The sequence below is a fragment of the Macaca nemestrina genome, chromosome 7 (genome assembly GCF_043159975.1).
Source record: "Macaca nemestrina isolate mMacNem1 chromosome 7, mMacNem.hap1, whole genome shotgun sequence".
NCBI lineage: Eukaryota > Metazoa > Chordata > Mammalia > Primates > Cercopithecidae > Macaca > Macaca nemestrina.
Genome location: NC_092131.1, coordinates 160966412 through 160990098, shown reverse-complemented (window position 1 = coordinate 160990098; position 23687 = coordinate 160966412). Strand labels below are relative to the sequence as shown.

Sequence of the window (23687 nt, the reverse complement as noted above, 5' to 3'; positions counted from 1 at the left end):
AGCTGGGCGTGGTGGCGAGTGCCTGTAGTTCCAGCTACTTGGGAGGTGGAGGCAGGAGAATCGCTTGAACCCAGGAGGCAGAGGCTGCAGTGAGCTGAGATCGCACCACTGCACTACAGCCTGGGCGACAGAGAAAGACTCCATCTCAAAAAAAAAAGAAAAAAGAAAATGGAGAGTGACTGCTAACGGGTACAAGGTTCATTTTAGAATGTTAAAAATTTTCTAAGATTACATTGTAATCATGGGTATACAACTTTGTAAATACATGAAAAACTACTAAATTTTAACCTTTAAAAGGGTGAATTTGGCCAGGCACGGTGGCTCACACCTGTAATCCCAGCACTTTGAGAGGCTGAGGCAGGCAGATTGCTTGAGCTCAGGAGTTCGAGACCAGCCTGGGCAACATGGCGAAACCCCCAAAAATTAGCTGAACGTGGTGGTGCGGGCCTGTAGTCCTACTTCACAGGTGTGAGACTGGAGGATCACTAGAGCCCAGGAGGTCGAAGCTGCACTAAGCTGAGATTGCACCACTGCACTCCCTCCAGGGTGAAAAAGTGAGACCCTGTCTCAAAAATAAATAAATAAAAATAAAATAAAATGAAAAGGTGAATTTTATGGCAATGAATTATAACTCAATTTTTCAAAATATGACAGCTAAGCATAATAATTTCTGCATTTCCAACAGCCTAAAGCGTCACTGATATTGACGAAATTGGACCTTTTACATATGAGCCTTTTGAAGGACCTAGTGATAATACTGAAGGCTTTTAATTGCTTTTGAGTACTTCATAGGAAAAGTAGAAAAGAGAAATAATTAGTTTCAGTAAAAGAAGTACTATCCTTGGCCGGGCGCGGTGGCTCACGCCTGTAATCCCAGCACTTTGGGAGGCCGAGGTGGGCGGATCACAAGGTCAGGAGATTGAGACCACGGTGAAACCCCATCTCTACTAAAAATACAAAAAAAAATTAGCCGGGCGCGGTGGCGGGCGCCTGTAGTCCCAGCTACTCAGGAGGCTGAGGCAGGAGAATGGCATGAACCCAGGAAACAGAGCTTGCAGTGAGCCCAGATCACACCACTGCACTCCAGCCTGGGGGACAGAGCGAGACTCCGTCTCAAAAAAAAAAAAGAAATACTATCCTTAATTCAGTTTGGCCACTGACAGTAATCTTGTAAGAGTGTAAATGAGATTAACAACCTCTCTGCTTGTAAACACTCCAATGGCTTAAGACTACAACAACAGTAAAACACAAATTCCTTAACATAGTATACAAGGCCTATGTGATCATAGCCTTGTAACTTCATCTTCCACCATCCTCCTCATTCACTGTGCTCTAGCCATACTAGACTACTTCTTCCGCCAAGCATACTAAGCTGTTTCTTTTCTCAGGACTTTTATGGTTGTTCCTTCTGACTGAAATGCTGTTACCCTAGATACAAGATGGTTCTCTGTGATCGTTCAGAATCAGTTGAAATGTTACCACTTTAAAGAAGCCATGTTTATTTACTTGTTTACAGGCTTACTAACTGCTTGCCTCCTTTAGAATGTAAGCACTACTGGGCAGGAAACTTGCGCAACCATAACAGTACCTGGCACATGCACATGGATGCACTAAATCAACATCTGTTCAATGAATAAGCTACTCAGGAACTTATGAAAGTTATAGAATTAATATTCCTGATTATGTGACCCAATGAATGCAAGGACTTCATCTGATAAATTTTTGTACTTCCTCTTTCCCCTCAGTACATTATAACAGGTTGAGCATCCCTATTCCAAAAACCCAAAACACCCCAAAATCTCAAAGGTTTTGGGCACCAATAAGATGCCACAAGGGGAAAATTCCACACCTGACCTCATGTGACAAGTCACAGTAAAAACACAGGTATACAACACAGAGTTTATTCAGCATCCCCAAGGGAAAAATATACCATCAGGCAATGTGTATAATGTGTATATAAAACATAAATGAATTTCGTGTTTATTAACTTGGGTCCCATCTCCAAGATATCTCATTTCGTATTGCAAATATTAAAAAAAAAAAAAAAAAATCTGAGGCTGGGTGTGGTGGCTCATGCCTATAATCCCAGCACTATGGGAGGCCGAGGTGGGCGGATCACCTGAGGTCAGGAGTTCAAGACCAACCTAGCTAACATGGTGAAACCCTGTTTCTACTAAAAATACAAAAAAATTAGCCGGGCATGGTGATGCGTGCCTGTAATCCCAGCTACTCGGGAGGGTGAGGCAGAAGAATTGCTTGAACCCGGGAGGCGGAGGTTGCAGTGAGCTGAGATCACGCCATTGCACTCAAGCTTGGGCAACAAGAGCGACACGCCAACTCAAAAACAAAGAAACAAACAAAATCTGAAACACGTCTGGTCTCAAACATTTCAGATTAGCAATACTCAACCTGTACTCAATTCATGTTTGCTAAATGACTTCATTGAATCCTCCAGATTTTCTCAATAATCTCTTCAAAAAAACACATCCAGTATAAAGGACTCATATTTGAAAAACTCTGTCAATCTGCCAAAATGAGTTGATAACTTTCCCATCTATTAGTAACTTTAGTAGACTATATGCATTGTAAACATTCTGCTTTATCTCTTACCTTTAGCCACTTTCTGCTTTTCTTCAGCTTAGAGAAATTATATAAATTCCCCTTATCACATTTTGATTCTGTACAAAGAAACACAAAGAATAAAAAAATTAAAGGATGACTGCCTCAAGATAACTGATAGTCCAAAGGGGGATGTCACACCACACTGAGGATGACTGCCTCAAGATAACTGATAGTCCAAACGGGGATGTCACACCACACTGACCTGACTGTAGAACTCCATTCAGAGAATATGTGTTCAACATTCCAGAACTGCCTGCTCCAGAAGTTTCTCCAAGCAATGAATTTGGAGGTTCTTCCTTAACTTGTATTAAGGGATCCCCAGACTGGGGCAATAAGGGATTACTGTCATCCAGTCCATCTTCACTGTCATCACTATAAATTGAAGAATGAATCCACAATTACAGCTGACTCAATAAAACATGATAATTTAAAGTTAGTAGAACTGGACACTTTACAGAAGAAACTGATCCTCTGAAATAAATTGACTGTTTTTATTTGAAAGAGGCAAAAGAAAATATCAAATATAAAAATCATAAGATACTTTAATCCTATAAAATCTATAAGGATGATGGAAATCAGGAATTTGGTAAAATATATTGCAAAGATAACATACCTAGAAATATTTCTATTGAAGATGGCTGACGTTTGTCGCAGGAAATGGTCCAACCGGAGGGCCCTCTCCAAGTACTGAAGATAGAGGGGCTTTGCCAGCTCGGTGCAGCCGCCATCATCCCTGGCACCCAACTCCGAGGCCATAGAACAAATCTGTCTTCATGCACAAGGACCTCCGACTGCACGGCTGCAGAACAGAGATAAGAAGTGAAAGGTGAAATTACTATCCATTCTCCCCTTCTCTTGCCTGCTTGCTCCCAATATGAAGAGAAATCAGACCTTCTAGAACACAAGACACTAAGAAGATAGGAGTGTGCAGAAAGATCATGATAAAGCTCTTGTTAGACACTGCCTCCTAAAGCAAAGGCAGAAGTTAAAAGGATATGAAGAATATAAAAATAAAGCAACACGGTTACATTTCACAATGAAAATTCATATTATACTTTTTCAAAATAGTATCTTAAAATGTATACCCACTTCCTTTATCCCTTTCAATAAAAAATTGCCCAAAACTATGAATAAACAACTATCCAAATCTACACCCCAAGCTCACTGTTGTGCACCTCAGAAAGGAAAGTACTAGAGGAGCACTTGTTCTCAGCATTACCTTCAAATGGGTGCCCCCCTCTTCATTTTGAATTCATATTCGTACGTATATGTAAGGTATCTTATTTATAAGGGAATAGATGTATTGGCAGAGTATTTTACTATCCTTTGTAAAAATGCTGTAATGAGTAAAATTTAGAAATGATTTAGAAAATTGGAGCAAAAAGAATAAAAGTGAGGGTGAGAAACACAGGTATAGCCTAAGCATTGTCTTTGCTACCTTACAATGTTAAAGACAACGTTAGGGTCAGAACATCTTCACTAGAGACATAATCACACAATCAGTATAACAACTTTTCTCCCACCACTTTCTTGTTTGTTTTTTTGTTTTTTGAGATGGAGTCTCACTCTGTCGCCCAGGCTGGAGTTCAAGCAATTCTCCTGCCTCAGCCTCCCGACTAGCTGGGACTACAGGAGCCCATCACCACGCCCAGCTAATTTTTGCATTTTTAGTGGAGATGGGGTTTCACCACGTTGGTCAGGCTGGTCTTGAACTCCTGATCTCAAGCAATCCACCCACCTCAGCCTCCCACAGTGTTGGGATTACAGGCGTGAGCCACTGCGCCCAGCCTTCTCCCACCACTTTCAAACAGTAACTTCTGCCTTATACCTGGTTATCTCTAAATACTTAAACGGTTACGGTAGGATTAAATAATGACTTAATTTAGACTAATAAGCCCACCAAATGACGTAAATACTCAATAAGCCATAGATTATTATTTCTTTCAGACAGAGTTTCACTCTTGCAGTGCGGTGATGTCAGCTCAGGGCAACCTCTGCCTCATAGGTTCAAGGGATTCTCCTGCCTCAGGCTCCCAAGTAGCTGGGATTGCAGGTGTCCGCCACCACGCCCGGTTAATTTTTTGTATTTTCAGTACAGACAGGGTTTCACCATGTTGGCCGGGCTGGTCTCGAACTCCTGACCTCAGGTGATCCACCCATCCCAGCCTTCCAAAGTGCTAGGATTACAGGCATGAGCCACTGCGCCCCGTCCCATAAATTATTTTATTAAAAGTTCCTAAAACAAACTAAGTGAGGCTGGGCACGGTGGCTCACGCCTGTAATCCCAGCACTTTGGGAGGCTGAGGTGGGTGGATCATTAGAAGTCAGGAGTTTGAGACCAGCATAGCCAACATGGTAAAACCCCGTCTCTACTAAAAATACAAAAATTAGCTGGGTGTGGTGGCGGGCACCTGTAATCCCATCTACTCAGGAGACTGAGGCAGGAGAATCACTTGAACCTGGGAGGCAGAAGTTGCAGTGAGCCGAGACTGTGCCATTGCACTCCAGCCTGGGCAATGACAGCAAAACCCCATCTCAAAAAACAAAAACAAAAAAACTAAGTGATAAGTTTTTTTGTTGTTTCTTTGTATTTTTAGTAGAGATGGAGTTTCACCGTGTTAGCCAGCATGGTCTTCTGACCTTGTGATCTGCCTGCCTCGGCCTCCCAAAGTGCTGGGATTACAGGCGTGGGCCCCCACACCTGGCCAACTAAGTGACAAGCTTTAAAGGCAATCATATATCTTTGAGTTGTCTTCTTTTTTTTTTTTTTTTTTTTACAGTTTTCTAATATAACCTTTCTATCTAAAACAGTATAACTTCTAGAAAAACCAGGAGAAAATCTTCATGACTGACCATAAAAAGTTCTAGATACGCAATCAAAAGCAAGAAAGATCAAAAATGAGACCACGCAAATTAAAAATGTTTACACTTTAAAATACATCAAGAAAATGAAGACAAACTAGGCACAGCAGCCCATGCCTGTAATCCCAACACTCTGGGAGACTGAAGCGGAAGGATCACTTGAGCCCAGGAAGACAAGATCAACCTGGGCAACACAGTGAGATCCCATCTCTTCAAAAGAATTTAAAATTAGCTGGGCATGGTGGCACACGCCTCTGGACAAACTATTAGGGAGGCTGAAGTGGGAGGATCATTTACAGCCCAGGAGGCTGAGGCTACAGTGAGCCATGATCTTGCAACTGCACTCCAGCCTGGGTGACACAAAAAGAAAAAAAAAGAAAAAGAAAAAAGAAAATGAAGACAAGCCACAGACTAGAAGATATTTGCAAGTCATCTATCTGATAAAGGTCTTGTATTCACATGAACAACTCCTTTTTTTACACAGTTGTTTGTCAGTGTGTACACATAAAACTTACAACTCTATAAGATAAATAACCCAATTTAAAAATGGGCAAACGATTTTGAACAGACATTTTACCAGCAAAGATGTATGACTACCTAATGGATACATGAAAAAATGCTGAATATCAATAAATTAAAAATAAAATTACAGCAACATACTACTTTATACCCACTAGAATAATAAAAAAGATAGGCTAGACACAGTGGCTCACACCTATAATCCCAACATTTAGGAGGCTGAAGTGGGTGGATCCACTGAGCCCAGGAGTTTGAGACCCGCCTGGGCAACATAGCAGGACCCTGTCTCTACAAAAAATTTTAAAATTAGCCAAGTATGGTGATGCATACCTGTAGTGCCAGCTACTCAAGAGGCTGAGTCAAGAGGATTGCTTGAGCCCAGGAAGTCCAGGCTGCAGTAAGCTATCATTGTGCCACTGCACTCTAGCCTGGAGTAAGACCCTGTCTCAAAAAAAAACCACACAAGAGAGTGAGAGAAAGGGAAAGAACAAGAAAAGAAAAAAAAAAAATGTTCCAAACTCCCATTGTGGCGACAGTTGCACAATTCTGCAAATCTACCAAAAATATATTCAAAATATGCTGAACTGTGTATTTTATTTAAATTATGTGAATTTCATAGTATGTAAATTGTCAGTCTTGGTAACATGAAGAAAAAAGAATGCTAAAAAATAATTTTGGCCAGGTACAGTGGCTGAAGCTTGTAATCCCAGCACTTTGGGAGGTAAGGCAGGAGGACAGCTTGAGTCCAAGAGTTCAAGACCAGCCTGAGTAACATAGCAAGACCTTGTTTCTACAAAATAAATTTAAAAATTAGCTGAGTGTGGTGGCATGCACCTGTAATCCCAGCTATTCAGGAGGCTGAGGAGGGAGGATGGTTTGATGCCTCTTGGCTGAGACCTCAGTAAGTCATGAATGCACCACTGTACTCTAGCCTGTGTAACAGAGTGAGACTATCCAAAAAAAAAAAAAAAAAAAAAAAAAAACCTTTAAATTTCACCTTTTCAAAGTGAGACCTAACATACCCACTCCAGAAGATTTCAAAGACGTCGGTTTTTAAAATACAACAAAATTGGCCGGGCGCGGTGGCTCAAGCCTGTAATCCCAGCACTTTGGGAGGCCGAGACGGGCGGATTACGAGGCCAGGAGATCGAGACCATCCTGGCTAACACAGTGAAACCCCGTCTCTACTAAAAAAATACAAAAAACTAGCCGGGCGAGGTGGCGGGCGCCTGTAGTCCCAGCTACTCGGGAGGCTGAGGCAGGAGAATGGCGTAAACCCGGGAGGCGGAGCTTGCAGTGAGCTGAGATCCGGCCACTGTACTCCAGGCCCGGCGACAGAGTGAGACTCCGTCTCAAAAAAAAAAAAAATACAACAAAATTCCCTTAATTAGAGAACAGCAAATAATTTATCTTGATGCATGTATAAATCAGTAAAAGTACTCTGCTTGGCTCCACCCCAAGCTTTTATTACGGAACAATTAATCCATGCTCTACTTATTTTACCTGATAACAAAAATGACACTAATTAAGGAGGTATGACTACCAAGTAATACTGAGTGATTCAAAAGGAATGGAATATTTTCAAAACTTATTCCTCAGTACCTATGTGAATATGAAATCAAAAACAATTTGTTGAAGAAAGACCACAGTTACTTCTAGTCTTACAATGCTCAATATACACTCCCTTTTGACGCCCCGTATACATCAATCCTATCAATTGATTCATCCCAGAAATCATCTTTGCAGCACATCACCACTGATGGCTGAAATGACAGGTACAATGCAATCCCTTATGTCCACAATACCACGAAAAAAAGGTGCTGCAAGCACGAAATTCTCCACATATCTCCACAAGTAGTCTTATGATGACATCTGGAGAACCAAGTTATATCATTTTTTAAGTGTTCAATTTTTTTCTTTATGGTGGCAAAATATACATAACATTAAAACTTACCACTTTAACCATTTTTAAGTGTACACTTCAGTGGCATTATATACTTTCACATTGTTGTACAACCATTACTACCTACCATCCGCAATTTTTTCTTTTTTTTTTTTTTCTTTTTTTTTTTTTGAGACAGAGTCTCCCTCTGTCGCCCAGGCTGGAGCACAATGGGGCTATCTTGGCTCACCACAATCTCCGCCTCCTGGGTTCAAGTAATTCTCTCACCTCCAGCCTCCCAAGTAGCTGGGACTATAGGCACATGCCACCACGCCTGGCTAATTTTTGTATTTCTAGTAGAGATGGAGTTTTACCATGTTGGCCAGGCTGGTCTCAAACTCCTGGCCTCAAGTGATCCACCCACCTCAGCCTCCCAAAGTACTGAGATTATAGGCATCAGCCACCCACTGGGCTGACAATTATTTTTTAGTCACCTTTTAAGATTGCTGGCCTCCCAATTCAGCCTAGTCTTGATTAGCATGTTAAAAGCTGCTGCTATAATAACCACTTTCATCTCCTCTATTTGTCTCTCATTCCCTACAAGAAAACTGCATGGCCATCACCCTGACCCATCTGTTACTGTCCAGCTTCAGCAAAACACTTGATAATTCTCAATAACCCTTTTACCCACCTTCTATCAATTGTTTCTCATTCTCTACCAAGATTACTTCAAATCTTTTTTCCCTCTTCCTCAAAATTCTGAAGTCATTCCCCACTTATCTTGGAAGAGCCTGAGAAACAAATCATTCCATCCTCTTTTATTTCACCTTAGCTCAATAGTTTCCTCTTACTTGTTGTGTTATTTGAGTCACCAACACAAATAAACTTTATTTGTAACTCTTAGTCAAGGTGATTCTCCATACTCGTACAAAAGATATGCCTATTTCTTGCCGGGCACAGTGGCTCGTGTCTGTAATCCCAGCACTCTGGGAGGCTGAGGCGGACAGATCACAAGGTCAGGAGTTTGAGACCAACCTGGCTAACACGGTGAAATCCTGTCTTTACTAAAAATACAAAAAATTGGCCGGGCACGGTGGCTAACGCCTGTAATCTCAGCACTTTGGGAGGCCAAGGCGGGCGGATCATGAGGTCAGGAGAGCAAGACCATCCTGGCAAACACGGTGAAAACCCATCTCTACTAAAAATACAAAAAATTAGCCGGGCATAGTGACAGGAGCCTGTAGTCCCAGCTACTCGGGAGGCTGAGGCAGGAGAATGGCATGAACCCAGGAGGCGGAGCTTGCAGTGAGCCAAGATTGCGCCACTGCACTCCAGCCTGGGCGACAGAGCGAGACTCCGTCTCAAAAAAAAAAAAAAAAGAAAAAGAAAAAAAGAAAAAAAATTACAAAAAATTAGCTGGGCTTGGTGGCATGCACCTGTAGTCCCAGCTACTCAGGAGGCTGAGGCAGGAGAATTATTTGAACCCGGGAGGTGGAGGTTGCAGTGAGCCAAGATTGTGTCACTGAACTCCAGCCTGGGTGACAGAGCAAGACTACACCTCAAAAAAGAAGATATGACTATTTCTTATGTCACCTATTATGGGTTTGTGCCCATGCATTTGCATTTTAAAATACATACTGTGTAACTGTAAGTTACTTTATTTATGTTTCCCCAATATATTACAATTAGGGCACCATACTGCTTTTTAAAATTACATGTTATATTACCTATAGATTTCATTTTAGGATTTTAAAAAGGGCATATTAGGCCAGGCGCGGTGGCTCACGTCTGTAATCCTAGCTCTTTGGGAGGCCGAGGCAGGCGGATCACCTGAGGTCAGGAGTTTGAGACCAGCCTAACCAATATGGTGAAACCCCATCTCTACTAAAAATACAAAAATTAGCTGGGCATGGTGGTGGGTGCTTGTAGTCCCAGCTACTTGGGAGGCTGAGGCAGGAGAATTGCTTGAACTCAGGAGGTGGAGGTTACAGTGAGCCAAGATCATGCCACTGTACTCCAGCCTGGGAAACAGATCGAGACTCCGTCTCAAAGGAAAAAAAAAGGGGGGGTGTATTATAAAATATTTGTAATAAAAAAGGAGAGTTGGGTCTGATACAGTTGAGAACCATGCTCTCTGATAACCACTGTTTATCAGAACGAATGAAGTCAATATTGCTGAGCGACTCTTGCTTTTGGATACTCTACTGTATAATCTTTGAAAACTTGGACTATTCCTTCTTTAACTCCTTGACTGAAACTTTATTCTAAATGTGGAGTACACCAAAGTTCTGTCATCTATTCCTACCCCTTAGAAAATCTCATCTTCTACCAGGAATTCAATTAACACTGTTGTATGACTGACCCTCTAGCTCTCAACTTGCACAGCATACAATCCACATTTCTAGATGCTTCTAGAAATGCTTTCTAGATGCTTTCTAGTCCCTACAAACCCAAACTACTCATATGGCTCCACAGAAGCTAGTTCATCTGTCTTTCCTATTTATATAACAATTATTCAGACTCAAAATCTATGAATCATTTTTTACACCCCCTTCTACTTCTCTCCTGACATACACTGAGCCCCAATGTGTAGTTAATTCCTCTTTGGGAATAATGTCTGGAATATGTCAGTTTCTTCCTATTATCAGTGTTTTCATTTAGCTTCTTAGCCTCACACCTAGACTACTGCTTCCTAATTTGAGTTTCCCACCTCCAGGTTCTTATCACTCTAATTCATCCTCACAGATACTTCCAGATCAGTATTCCCAAATCATCACTCTTGTTTTATATTTTTTTGAGACACAGTCTCGCTTTGTCACCCCAGCTGGAGTCCAGTGGCGCGATCTCAGCTCACTGCAACCTCCATCTCCCTGGCTCAAGCAATTTTCCTGCCTCAGCCTCGCAGGTAGCTGGGATTACAGGTGCCCATCACTACGCCCGGCTAATTTTTCCTATTTTCAGTAGAGAAGGGGTTTCACCATGTTGGTCAGGCTGATCTCAAACTCTTGACCTCAAGTGATCCACCTGCCTCAGCCTCCCAAAGCACTGGGATTACAGGTGTAAGCTACCGCACCCAGCCCAAATTCATCATTCTGATTATGTCATTAGTTCCTCAATAGTTTTCCAAAACTCAATAAAATCTAAATTCTTCAGCCTGAAATTTAAAGACCTTTATCATCTGGTTTTGAGTTACTTTTTCAATTTAATCTTTTACGACTTCCCCACATTCCAGCCAAATTAAGAGTTCCTTTAAAATGTCTCTTAACTTCCTATTAGACCTGTCTCACTTCGAGCAAAAAGGCTCTTTAAAATTCATCTCACCGCCAGGCATGCTGGCTCACACCTATAATTCCAGCATTTTGGGAGGCCAAGGCAGGCTGATCACCTGAGGTCAGGAGTTTCGAGACCAGCCTGACCAACATGGAGAAACCTCGTCTCTACTAAAAACACAACAAAATTAGCTAGGCATGGTGGCGCATGCCTGTAATCCCACCTACTTGGGAGGTGGAGGCAGTAGAATCGCTTGAACCCGAGAGGCGGAGGTTGTGGCCACTGCACTCCAATCTGGGCAGTAAGAACAAAACTCCGTCTCAAAAAAAAAAAAAAAAAAAGTAATAAAGTAAAATAAAATTCATCTGACCACACGCTCATACTGTATTGCTAAGGATGAAAGAACTATTCAGTATGTTTTCGGAACAATTCATCACTGAATGGCCTGTTCCACACCCTGAACTCTGGCTCTTCATTATCCTGAATGCGAACTCTGATCATACTTCGGCTGCCCTGCCAACAGCTTCATGTTAATGGTAAACTGTATGCTTCAGAATCATACTCTCATATATCAGACTTCCTGAGCTGTGTTCATGAGTAATTCTGGGCTGATTGCTTCATACTCTCTAGTTACTACTAGGCCCTTATTTCTTATCTTATCTTTTCTTTTTTTTTTTTAATGGGGAGTCTTGCTCTTTCTCCCAGTCTGGAGTGCAGCGGTCCAATCTCGGCTCACTGCAACCTCCGCCTCCCAGATTCAAGGGATTCTCCTGCCTCAGCCTTCTGAGTAGCTGGGATTACAGGCGTGAGCCACCACGCCCAGCTAATTTTTTTTGTATTTTAGTAGAGATGAGGTTTCACCACGTTGGCCAGGCTGGTCTCAAACTCCTGACCTCAAGTGATTTGTCTGCCTCGGCCTCCCAAAGTGCTGGGATTACAGGTATGAGCTACCATACCCGGCCAACTTCTTATCAGTATTTATATTGTACAGAATTACATATTCTGTACAAAATTCACTTTTATACTTAATTTTATTACGCTAAAAGTCAGTGTTCATTATGGGAGTGGACACACTTAACCAGTCTGGGTAGTAACAGAGAAGTTACGCAGAACTGTGTTCCTCAAAGAAGACTGAAAATCAAAGTCAAGGTAATTCATCCCAAAGACAAACCATCTGCAAATAAGCATGAGTTGAACTGTACACTAACTGGATCCTGCTTTTCAAACTGTAGATATTTCAGTCAGTCATATCTGTGATGATTATATAAAGAGTAAATGTTATTACTTTCACTCTATTAACTATGTGGTCTAACAATCAACAAGGAGATATGTTTACATCAAACCAGGTGGTTGATAAATATTTCTTCAAATGTTAGACATTTTCCTTTATGCAAGAAGCTTGGGGGTTGGGGAGTACCTCCATTATAAAGAATTCCAAGTGGGGATCCAAAATTCTCTATTTTCTCAAATACTTAGTAAGGAGGCTACATACACACCCATTCTACTGAGATTCATGTGCCAAATGTTTCATATGTGTTTGCATTTTCATTTAAACCTTATATGATGTCGACATTATTACAACCATCATTTTACAAAGAAACTGAGCTTAACTAACTCACCCAAGATCATACAAACAGAAGTGCGCCAAGATGGGAATCCAAGAAGTGTGACTTCAAAGCCCCACAAGATTAAGTACTCCAAGTCTGAAGTACTTGCAGCAAATTAGAGGCTCCCAGGACATAAAACTATGCCACTGGAGTATTTCAAAGAGTATTTTAATTTATTCAATCATTCAATCATCTGTTTATATCAATATAAAACTTTATTTTATAATATGGGTCATAATCCAATTCTACTTTGATTTTGCTACTCAAATTGTTCCAGCTTTGGTCACCGGAAACTTTCAGTTGGTTCCTTTGCTCCTTTGACATAACCCCATTAATGTGAAATTTTGTTGTTTTTAGAGCACCTTCTTATTTTTTGGCACAAGATACTCAAGGTTCATCTTATATATATTTCCTGCCCCAATCACAGAATCAACCATTTCTCCAAGGAGCCCTAGTTTCTTTTACTGGAGAATAGTATTAGAAACTAAGATCCGGGGCCAGGTGTGCTGGCTCACACCTGTAATCCCAACGATTTGGGAGGATGAGGCAGGAGGACTGCTTGAGCCCACCAGTTCAAGACCAGCCTGGGTAACATAGGGAGACCCACCTCTCTATAAAAATAGAAAACTTTGACTGATCATAGTGACTCACGCCTGTAATACCAGCATTTTGGGAGGCCGATCACTTGAGCTCTGGAGTTTGAGACCAGTCTGGGCAACATAGCAAAATCCCATCTCTATGAAAAATACAAAAATTAGCCACACGTGGTGGCAAGCACCTATAATCCCAGCTACCTGGGAGGCTGGGATGCGAGGATGGCTTAAGCCCGAGAGACAGAGGTTGCTGTAAACTGAGATTGCACCACCAAAACCCAGCCTGGGTGAAAGGGCCAGACCCTGTCTCAAAAAAAAAAAAAAAAAAGGAAATAAAAAAAGAAAAAAATTAGATTAGCTGGGCATAGTGGCATACACCTGTGGTCCCAGCCCCAGCTATTTGGGAGGCTGAGGTGGGAGGATAGCTTGAGTCTGGAAGGTCATGGTTGCAGTGAGCATGCCACTGCACTCCAGCCTGGGTGACAGGTCAAGATCCATGTCTCAAGGAAGAAAAGAAACCAAGATCTGGGCACTAGGTGCACTCCTAGGTGTTGTTTCTTTCAACTTTCTCAGCTGACAAAGAATGGAAATATATCTGTGTATATTAACTCAAGTATGTACATATATCTACAAATATTTCTACATATAAACATGGAACTATTTTGCACTGGTATCTCCAATTTGAATCCATTACCACAAAGATTATTCTAGCCTCCTCACCTTGCTTATCTGTAAATTCCACTCCAACAGTGAAAAGCCTGCCTCCTGCCATCCATTTACTTAACTGTTCAATTGTAGTTACATACATAATCAGTAACACATTTTCATTTAAACCAGTATCAGAATTGTTAACCTCTACCCCTTTGGGATGTAACTTTATCAATTAAAGTACAAGGCTTATGTACAGTTCCTTTTGTCTTACAGAGTCCACTCATTTCCCAAGTTACTTAAAACAGCACCTTCCTCCCAATTAGCAAGATTGTTTCACACATTTGTGATAGTTTCTCCTGCCAAGGTTTGCATGCCTCAGAGGCCTTGACCTCTAAAAGAAATTTTTTTAACTTGCATACATTGAAGCTTACTCTTAGCCCAGAACAGCAGATCACACCTGTAATCCTAGCACTTCAGGAGGCCAAGGCAGGCGATCACTTGAGGCCAGGAGTTCAAGACCAGGAGTTTGAGACCAGCCTGGCCAACACGGTGAAACCCTATCTCTACTAAAAATACAAAAATTAGCCAGGCATTGTGGCACACACCTGTAATCCCAGCTACTTCGGAGGCTGAGGCAGGAGAATTGCTTGAACCCAGGAGGTGAAGGTTGCAGTGAGCCATGATCGTGACACTGCACTCCAGTATGGGTGACAGTAGAAGACTCTGTCATTAAAAAATAACTACCTAGGCCGGGCGTGGTGGCTCATGCCTATAATCCCGGCACTTTGGGAGGCCAAGGCGGGTGGATCATTTAAGGTCAGGAGTTCGAGGCCAGCCTGGCCAACATGGTGAAACCCCGTCACTACTAAAAGTACAAAAATTAGCTGGGTGCCCTGGTGGGCACCTGTAATCCCAGCTACTCAGGAGGCTGAGACAGGAGAATCGCTTGAGCCTGGAAAACAGAGGTGGCAGTGAGCTGAGATCGTGCCACTGCACTCCAGTCTGGGCAACAGAGCGAGACTATGTCTCAATAAATAAATAATAGGCCGGGCATGGTGGCTCATGCCTGTAATCCCAGCACTTTGGGAGGCCGAGGCGTGTGGATCACGAGGTCAGAAGTGTGAGACCAGCCTGATCAACGTGGTGAAACCCTGTCCCTACTAAAAATACAAAAATTAGCTGGGCATGGTGGTGCACGCCTGTAATCCCAGCTACTAGGGAGGCTGAGGCAGGAAAATCGCTTGAACTCAGGAGGCAGAGGTCGTGGTGAGCCAAGATCGCATCACTGCACTCCAGCCTTGGCAACAGAGCAAGACTGTGTCTCAAAAAATAAATAAATAAATAAACAAACAAGCTTTACTCTTTGTGCTGTAAAGTTCTATGGGTTATGACAAATGCATAATGCCACGTGTCTACCATTACAGTATCAAACAGAATACTTTTATCAAGCAGTAATTTTAACTGAATTAAACAATACAACTTTCAGTGGAAACAGCATGGTAAGGAAGAAAGATGATTAAGTCAAGAGCTGTGAGGTGAATCCATTGAAAAGCCACAAATCGACGAGGACTGGCAGCTACCCACTCTGGGTCTCAATAGTTCCACTGTTAAATGGGGGTTCAATTCAACTAACAATATATAGCATTTATTAAACATTATGTATCAGCAATGGTGCTAAGCACATCACATGGATTGCCTCATTTATATCTAACAACACTATTAAGTAGACACTGAGACAGCAGGACATCCACCCTCAGAACAGGAACCTTTGTACAAAACAGAAAATTAAATAAGGGTGATGTTGAAAAACGCAAGAATATGTGGGATCAGAAGCACACCCAGTGCCACACCATGGAAAAGGGAGGCCAGCAAAAGACTGGGCCAAATCTCCACAGTCTCTTTGGAAAGAAGACAGGTCAGGCTATTGGATTCACTTACACAGATGCCAGTAAGAAAAAAAGCATCGCCTAGGAGGAGGATACACTGATATAGTATTTGGAGAATCCTAAGAAGTACATTCCTGGAACAAAAATGATCTTTGCCAGCATTAATAAGGCAGAAAAGGACAGATCTGACAGCTTACCTCAAAAAAGCTACTAATGGCTAGGCACAGTGGCTCACGCCTGTAATCCCAGCACTTTGGGAGGCCGAGGCGGGCAGATCACTTGAGGTCAGGAGCTCGAGACCAGCCTGGCCAACATGGTGAAACCCCATCTCTACTAAAAATACAAAAATTAGCTTGGCATGGTGGTGGGCACCTGTAATTCCAGCTACTAGGGAGGCTGAGGCAGGAGAACTGTTTGAACCCGGGAGGCAGAGGTTGCAGTGAGCCGAGATTGCCCCACTGCACTATAGCCTGGGTGAAAGAGTAAGACACCTCAAAAAAAAAAAAAAAAAATGTACTAATGAGTAATTGATCACTGCCATATTTATTACAAAATAGAAATGTCTGGCCAGGCACAGTGGCTCATGGCTGTAACCCTAGCACTTTGGGAGGCTGAGGCAGGTGGATCACCTAAGGTCAAGAGTTCAAGATCAGCTTGGCCACATGGTGAAACCCCGTCTCTACTAAAAATACAAAAATTACGCCAGGCACAGTGGCTCATACCTATAATCCCAGCACTTTGGGAGGCTGAGGCGGATGGATCACCTGAGGTCAGGAGTTTGAGATCAGCCTGGTCTACATGCTAAAACCCCATCTCTACTAAAAATACAAAAATTAGCCAGGTGTGGTGGCAAGCACCTGTAGTCCTAGCTACGTAGGAGGCTGAGGCAGAAGAATCACTTGAACCTAGGGGTGGAGGTTGCAGTGAACCGAGATAGTACCACTGCACTCCAGCCTGGACAACAGAGTGAGACTCCATCTCAAAAAGAAAAAAAAAATGGCCAGGCATGGTGGCGAGTGCCTGTAATCCCAGCTACTGGGGAGGCTGAGGCAGGAGAATTGCTTGAATCTGGGAGGCAGAGGTTGCAGTGAGCTGAGATCATGCTACTGCACACCAACCTAGGCGACAAGCAAAACTCCGTCTCAAAAAAAAAAAAAAAAGAAGAAAAAAAAGAAAACTGGCTGTGGTTAAACGAATATAGTTGGTTTTTTGGATTTTATTTTTATTTTTATTTTGAGACGGAGTTTCCCTCTGTCGCCAGGCTGGAGTGCAGGGACGCAATCTTGGCTCACTGCAACCTCCACCTCCAGGGTTCAAGCGATTCTACTGCCTCAGCCTCCCAAGTAGCTGGGACTACAGGCACGCGCCAGCACGCCCAGCTAATTTTTGTGTTTTTAGTAAAGATGAGATTTCACCATGTTGGCCAGGATGGTCTCGATCGCTTGACCTCATGATACACCCGCCTCGGCCTCCAAAAGTGCTGAGATTACAAATTTAAGCCACAGCACCCGGCCTCTTTTATTTTTTAGACAGGGTCTCGCTTGTCATCCAGGCTGGAATGCAGTGGCAGGATCACAGCTCACTGTAGCCTTGACCTGCTGAGCTCAGGTGATCCTCCCATTTTAGCCAGCCTCCAGAGTAGCTGGGACTACAGGCATGCACCACCATGCCCAGCTAATTTTTTTCTGGAGATGGGGTTTTGGCATATTGCCCAGGCTGGTCTCAAACTCCTAGACTCAAGTGATTTGCCTGCCTCGGTCTCCCAAAGTGCTGAGATTACAGGTGTGAGCTACCGTGAAGGTCTTGGTTTTTATTTTAACAGTAATTCCAATTAAGTAAATGATACCACTGTTTTCCCCTTCTAAAGATATGACTGAACTTCATTAGTAATGTTCAACTTTTCATCAAGATGGTGAATGCCATCTTAAAACCTACAGAAGATTGGCTTTATATTTAGATTTATATAACTGGTTACATTAGCACACGTAAACACTGGCAAAATTCCTTCATTGTCTCAGAACCAAGCACAATTCACCTGTGTTTTGTTTTTATTTGCCTCTTAGAGGAAAGGGCTGATGATAAGGCAACCATGTCTACACTTTTGGCCTTAACTATGCCAAGCTAATTAGAATTCCTTGTAACTAAAATGGTTCCTTTTACTTACTGAAAAGCACTTTAGGGTGTGGTTTATGTGTAATATCAAATAAGGAACAGTTAACGCTTAAAAAATAAAATAGACCAGCCACAGTGGTTCACGCCTATAATCCTAGCACTTTGGGAGGTAGAGGCAGGCAGATCACCTGAGGTCAGGAGTTCCAGACCAGCCTGGTCAATATGGTGAAACCCCATCTCTACTAAGCATACAAAAATTAGCTGGGCATGATGGCACATGCCTGTAGTCCCAGCTACTCAGGAGGCTGAGGCAGGAGAATTGCTTGAACCCGGGAGGCAGAGGTTGCAGTGAGCCAAGATCGCACCACTGCACTCCAGCCTGGCAAAAGAGCGAGACTCCGCCTCAAAAAAAATGATTTTTTTTTAAATGGTCTGGCCTGTTCTTAAGCCTTAACAATCTTATTCACTAAGAAGTTTCAAAAACAGGCCAGGCACAGTGGTTCACATCTATAATCCCAGCACTTTGGGAGGTCAAGGTGGGTGGATCGATCATGACGTCAGGAGTTTGAGACCAGCCTAGCTAACATGGTGAAACCCCGTTTCTACCAAAAATACAAAAATTAGCCGGGTGTGGTGGTGCAAAATCCTAGCTACTCGGGAGGCTGAGGCAGGAGAATCCCTTGAACCTGGGAGGTGGAGGTTGCAGTAAGCCGAAATCACACCACTGCACTCCAGCCTGAGCTACAAGAGCAAAACTCTGTCTCAAAAAAAAAAAAAAAACCTCTTCGCCGGGAGGGGGAAAAAATACCTCTTGCCCAACAGAATAGGTGTCTTCAGACTACAAAGGGGTCCAAGATACATTAAAAAATGTTAAGAACCCTGCTCTGGAGGGAATAGCTCTGTTGCCCAGGCTGGAGAATAGCTCTGTTGCCCAGGCTGGAGTGCAGTGGCACAATCAGGGTTCACTGTAGCCTCAACTTCCCGGGCTCAAGCAAACCTCCCATCTCAGCTTTCCAAGTAGTTGAACTACAGGTACACATCACCCTAGTCCAAAAATTTTATTTTCTGTAGAGATGAGGTCTCACTATGTTGACCAGGCTGGTCTCAAGCTCCTCAAACTCATGTAATCCTCCCTCCTCTGCCTCCCAAAGTGCTGGAATTACAGGTGTAAACCACTAGGCCTGGCCGAAAATACTCTTCAAAATATTTATGGGGAAGGCAGAAGGACTGTAACAAAAACAGAATACTGATTCTGTCATTTACTGGCTATGTGATTTAAGTTGGTTTCAATTTTCTCATCTGTAAAATGAGGATAACTACCAGCAAGTTTCATGAGAACTAAAATGATAATATATAAGGTATCTACCATACTGAGTCACAAAAGTTGTCTGATATTAGTATCTGATATTAGTATGTGATACTAGTATTGATATTATCTGATATCAGTATCTGATATTAGTATTGTCTGATATTAGTATGCCCTTCTCATTCTCTACATGCTATAGCCTATCATATCAAGATTTTGATACTTAAGATCCAACTTTAAAACTTTTCAACTGTTGGCCGGGCACAGTGGCTCACACCTGTAATACCAGCACTTTGGGAGGCCGAGGCAGGAAGATCATAAGATCAAGACATCGAGACCAGCCTGGCCAACACAGTGAAACCCCGTCTCTATTAAAAATACAAAAATTAGCCAGGCGTGGTGGCATATGCTGCTTGGGAGACAGAAGCAGGAGAATTTCTCGAACCCAGGAGGCAGAGGCCGCAGTGAGCCTAGATCGTGCGACTGCACTCTAGCCTGGTGACAGGGCGAGACTCCATCTCAAAAAAAAAAATAGAAACTTTTCAACTGTTTTCCTACAAAAACTCGGTCTCCTATTAACACTAACCCACTCTGTCCACTCTAAAATCCACTGCGTCCTAGCATTTACATTTCATGTGTATTTTGTCGTTGTTGTTGTCGAGCCAGCTTGGGCTCTTGTCGTCCAGGCTGGAGTGCAGTGGCTCGATCTCGGCTCACTGCAATCTCCACCTCCTGGGCTCAAGCCATCCTCCCACCTCAGCCTCCCAAGTAGTTGGGACTACAGGTGCACATCACCATGCTTAGCTAATTTTTGTACTTTCTGTAGAGACAGGATTTTGCCATGTTGTCCATGCTGATTTCAAACTCCTGAGCTCAAGCAATCCGCCTGCCTGGGCCTCCCAAAGTGCTGGGATTACAGGTGTGAGCCACCAAGCCTAGCCTATTTAATGTGAATTTGTAGGCTGACATATAAAATCCCCTAGCCAGTTTTTTTGTTTGTTTGTTTTGTTTTGTTTTGTCGAGATGGAGTTTGCTCTTGTTGCCCAGGCTGGAGTGCAGTGGTGTGATCTCGGCTCACTGCAACCGCCACCTCCCAGGTTTAAGCGATTCTCCTGCCTCAGCCTCCTGACTAGCTGGGATTACAGGTGTGTGCCACCACGCCCAGCTAATTTTTTGTATTTTTGGTAGAGACAGAGTTTCATCATGTTGGCCAGGCTGTTTTCGAACTCCTGACCTCAGGTGATCCACCCGCCTCAGTCTCCCAAAGTGCAGGGATTACAGGCATGAGCCACCGCACCCAGCCAACAAACTTTCATTAAGTGAACTTCTAATACCACAGCTTTTAATTTGTTTTGTTTTGTTTCTAGAGACAGGGTCTCGCTCTCCGCCCAGGCTTGAGTGCACTGGCACAATCATAGCTCACAAGGGACTCAAGTGATCCTCTTGCCTCCTGAGTAACGGACTACAGGCTTGAGACACCATACCCAGCATCATAGCTCTTGATTTGTTGCTTTGGCTTAATCACATTTCCACCTTGATGTACTCAAAATGTTTTTATTAGTCATAAACTTTTCTAATCACATTTGTGCTCACTACAATTATTTCCTATCACAATTTACAGACTTTCAAAAATTGATTCAGTTTCTACTGAAATAAAATGTAGAGGAAAAGAACACAGTAAACAAAAACGATGGAATTTAATCCCTTAAAAACAAAATTCATTTTAAAGTCTAGAAGGTATGCAACTTTTACCACACATAATGATTTCAAATTGTTTTACAGGAGGAGCAGCTTGGAAATTTCAAACATAAAATGCAACTGCAACAGAATATTATTAGGCATTAAAAGCGAATGAGGCCATGTGCGGTGGCTCATGCCTGTAATCCCAGCACTCTGGGAGGCCAAGGCAGGCCGATCACTTGAGGTCAGGAGTTCGAGACAGGTCTGGTCAACATGGTGAAACCACGTCTCTTCTAAAAATACAAAAATTGGCCGGGTGTGGTGGTGGCCGCCTGTAATCCCAGCTACTCGGCTGACGCACGAGAAGCGCTTGAACCTGGGAGGCAGAGGTTGCAGTGAGTCGGGACTGCCCCATCGCACTTCAGCCTGGGCAACAGAGTGAGACTCATTCTCAAAAAAAAAAAAAAAAAAAAAAAAGAATTAAGTCCCGATATATGCTACAACATGGATGAACCCTGAAAACACCATGTTAAGTGAAACAAACCAGGCAAAGAAAGATAGATGTTGTATGTTTCTTTTTTTAGGCAATCTAGGCAGAAAATATATTAGTGGTTACCTGAGGCTGGAGAGAGAGGGAATGGGGAGTGACTGCTAAATGGCTTCCAGAGATTCTTTTTTAGGGTGATTAATTTTAGGGTGATTAAAATAGTGGTTGATAGATACAGAACTTAATAAATATAGTTTTAGAAAATCACTGAATTATACACTTTAGAAACCTGAATCTTTTGGTATTTGAATCATATTTCAATAAAGCTATTATTTAATTTAAATTGCCAGTGAAAAGCCACAATAATTTTGTGAAGGAAATAATGAAAGTCACTGACTGGAAAACTAACCTGTGACGTTAGCCAGGTCAACCTCCAAATTCCTTCCCCCATTTCTAACAAGTACATCAAACTAGAGACAGTGTGTGAATCAAAGAATTCCAGGCACAGTTGGCTGTTAACTAGAATAGTAAGTGGCTTCCTAGGCTCTGTCACTCCTAAACTGTAGGGGGCTTCCAGCCTCGGAGATTACGGAAGTAGTACTTTTCATTAGCAAGCTCAAAAAGAAGTGTCAAAATAGGATGACACTTTCCTAGTCGCTCTGCAAAAACCTAAAAAACCAGAAGGGGTGTCATCTAGACACTCCTAAGTCTATGCAGGTGTCAGCCTGCCCTAACCCAACACCAGCCAGCAGCGTGCACCATTCAACCACATCTTAACTTGCCCCTTACAAATTGACACTTACACTAACAAGTCCTTAGATCTCATTTGTTTAAAATGACAGATATACAACCCTCACGGGGTTCCCACTCAAGGCCTTCCAGCCTCCGCCCTGCCCCTGCCCACCCCCAAACCTACACACGTGTTAGCCCGACACCGCCCCACCGGGTCCCACGTGCACCTGGTCTAACACACTCCCCACGTGTGGGCGCCCCACGGGCTTCCTCAGGTAGCTGAGGTCACCGCATGACCCCCGGTCTCCAGAGATATGAGACGGGAAGGACGAGGCCCTAGTCACCGAGGTCCCAACCCTGCGGGGAGTGTCCACACCCATCCTCCATACTAACCCCAACAAATGCAAGGGCCGGGGGCGACGGCCCCTTTAAGACGCGGCCCAGTTGTCGCCCGCAGAGAGGGGCGCAACAAGACCTACACAACCCCCTCTCCGTTCGCCCGCCCACGTCTAGTCGCCTCACCTCGGGCCGCCTGGCCCCGCCGCCGCGACGGCGGCGGAGGGGGGGCGGGGTGCGGGCGGGGTCCGGAGGGGGGGGTCGCCCCGCCGACGGTGGAGCCGCGGTTCGCTCTCTGAGGCCGTGGGACGGTGACTGCGTTGGGCGTGGACGCTCCTAGCTCGCTCCCTCCGCGGCTCCTGGGACCCCAAGATGGCGGCGGCGCTGAGGCGGCTGCGGGCGCTGGGCCGGCGGCGGCGGCGGCCACTTTCACTCACTGAGAGGAGCGGAGCAGGGACACGGGGAGCCATGGCGGGGGGGAGGAGAGGCGCCATAGCCAGGCCAGAACAATCGAGCCGCTACACGGGTGGCTTACCCCCGCCCCGCCCACACTCACTGCTCGTCGCCTGCCCGTGGCCACCCGCAGTGCCGCTGCCGTCGGCCTCGCGCAGCTCGCACCCCGCCGCTGCCACCTGACGCCCCGTGCGAACCGGGGTTCGAGGGGAGACCCTGATCCATGCCATCTGAGTACAGATTGGTCGGGGCTGGGACTGGCGAAGATTGCCGAAAGGCGGCGGGGAGGAGGAGGAGGATGTCATCGCTACAGTGAGCAAGCAGATCTCGCGGGAGGAAATGTCGCGAGAGCTTTTCAGGCCCGCAACCGCCGAAGCAAGGTTACTTTTCCCGGAAGTAACGTCAATCGAAACCGCCCGGGATCCTGGGATATTTGTTCCCGCAGGCTAGAGGTGGGAAGGTGCAGCCGAATTGGTAGATCTCTTGAGGGGAAGGAGAAGCTCATAGCTGGTATTTTATTACCAGTTTCTGACCCCTTTGGATGGGGTTGTAGATTGTCGGGGAAGTGCCGGGAAGTTCGACTACCATACAGTGATTAGTTTGGGGCTCCCATTTAGACTCTGGGACCAAGAGCCCTAGAGGTTAGGTAAGACAGCATAGTTAGATGTCTATGTGAAGGTTGTAGGATA

At 43.9% G+C, this 23687-nt stretch overlaps 1 protein-coding gene across 2 annotated transcripts in view; it reads right to left on the bottom strand.

The window, feature by feature from the left end:
• The window catches only part of LOC105492045 (INO80 complex ATPase subunit), a 138403-nt gene extending 115340 nt beyond the window's left edge, over window positions 1-23063 (bottom strand). Inside the window, exons 1-4 of one of the 2 annotated variants that reach the window (XM_011758894.3) lie at window positions 22732-23063; window positions 3236-3421; window positions 2825-2994; window positions 2611-2678 (exon numbers count right to left, since the gene is read on the bottom strand). In XM_011758894.3, the coding sequence (XP_011757196.2) occupies window positions 2611-2678; window positions 2825-2994; window positions 3236-3378 (381 nt within the window). In that variant the 5' untranslated portion in view covers window positions 3379-3421; window positions 22732-23063. The remainder of the gene's footprint in view (window positions 1-2610; window positions 2679-2824; window positions 2995-3235; window positions 3422-22731) is intronic. The other variant, XM_024795963.2, reaches the window with a different exon arrangement.
• Between the last annotated feature and the right edge of the window lie 624 nt (window positions 23064-23687).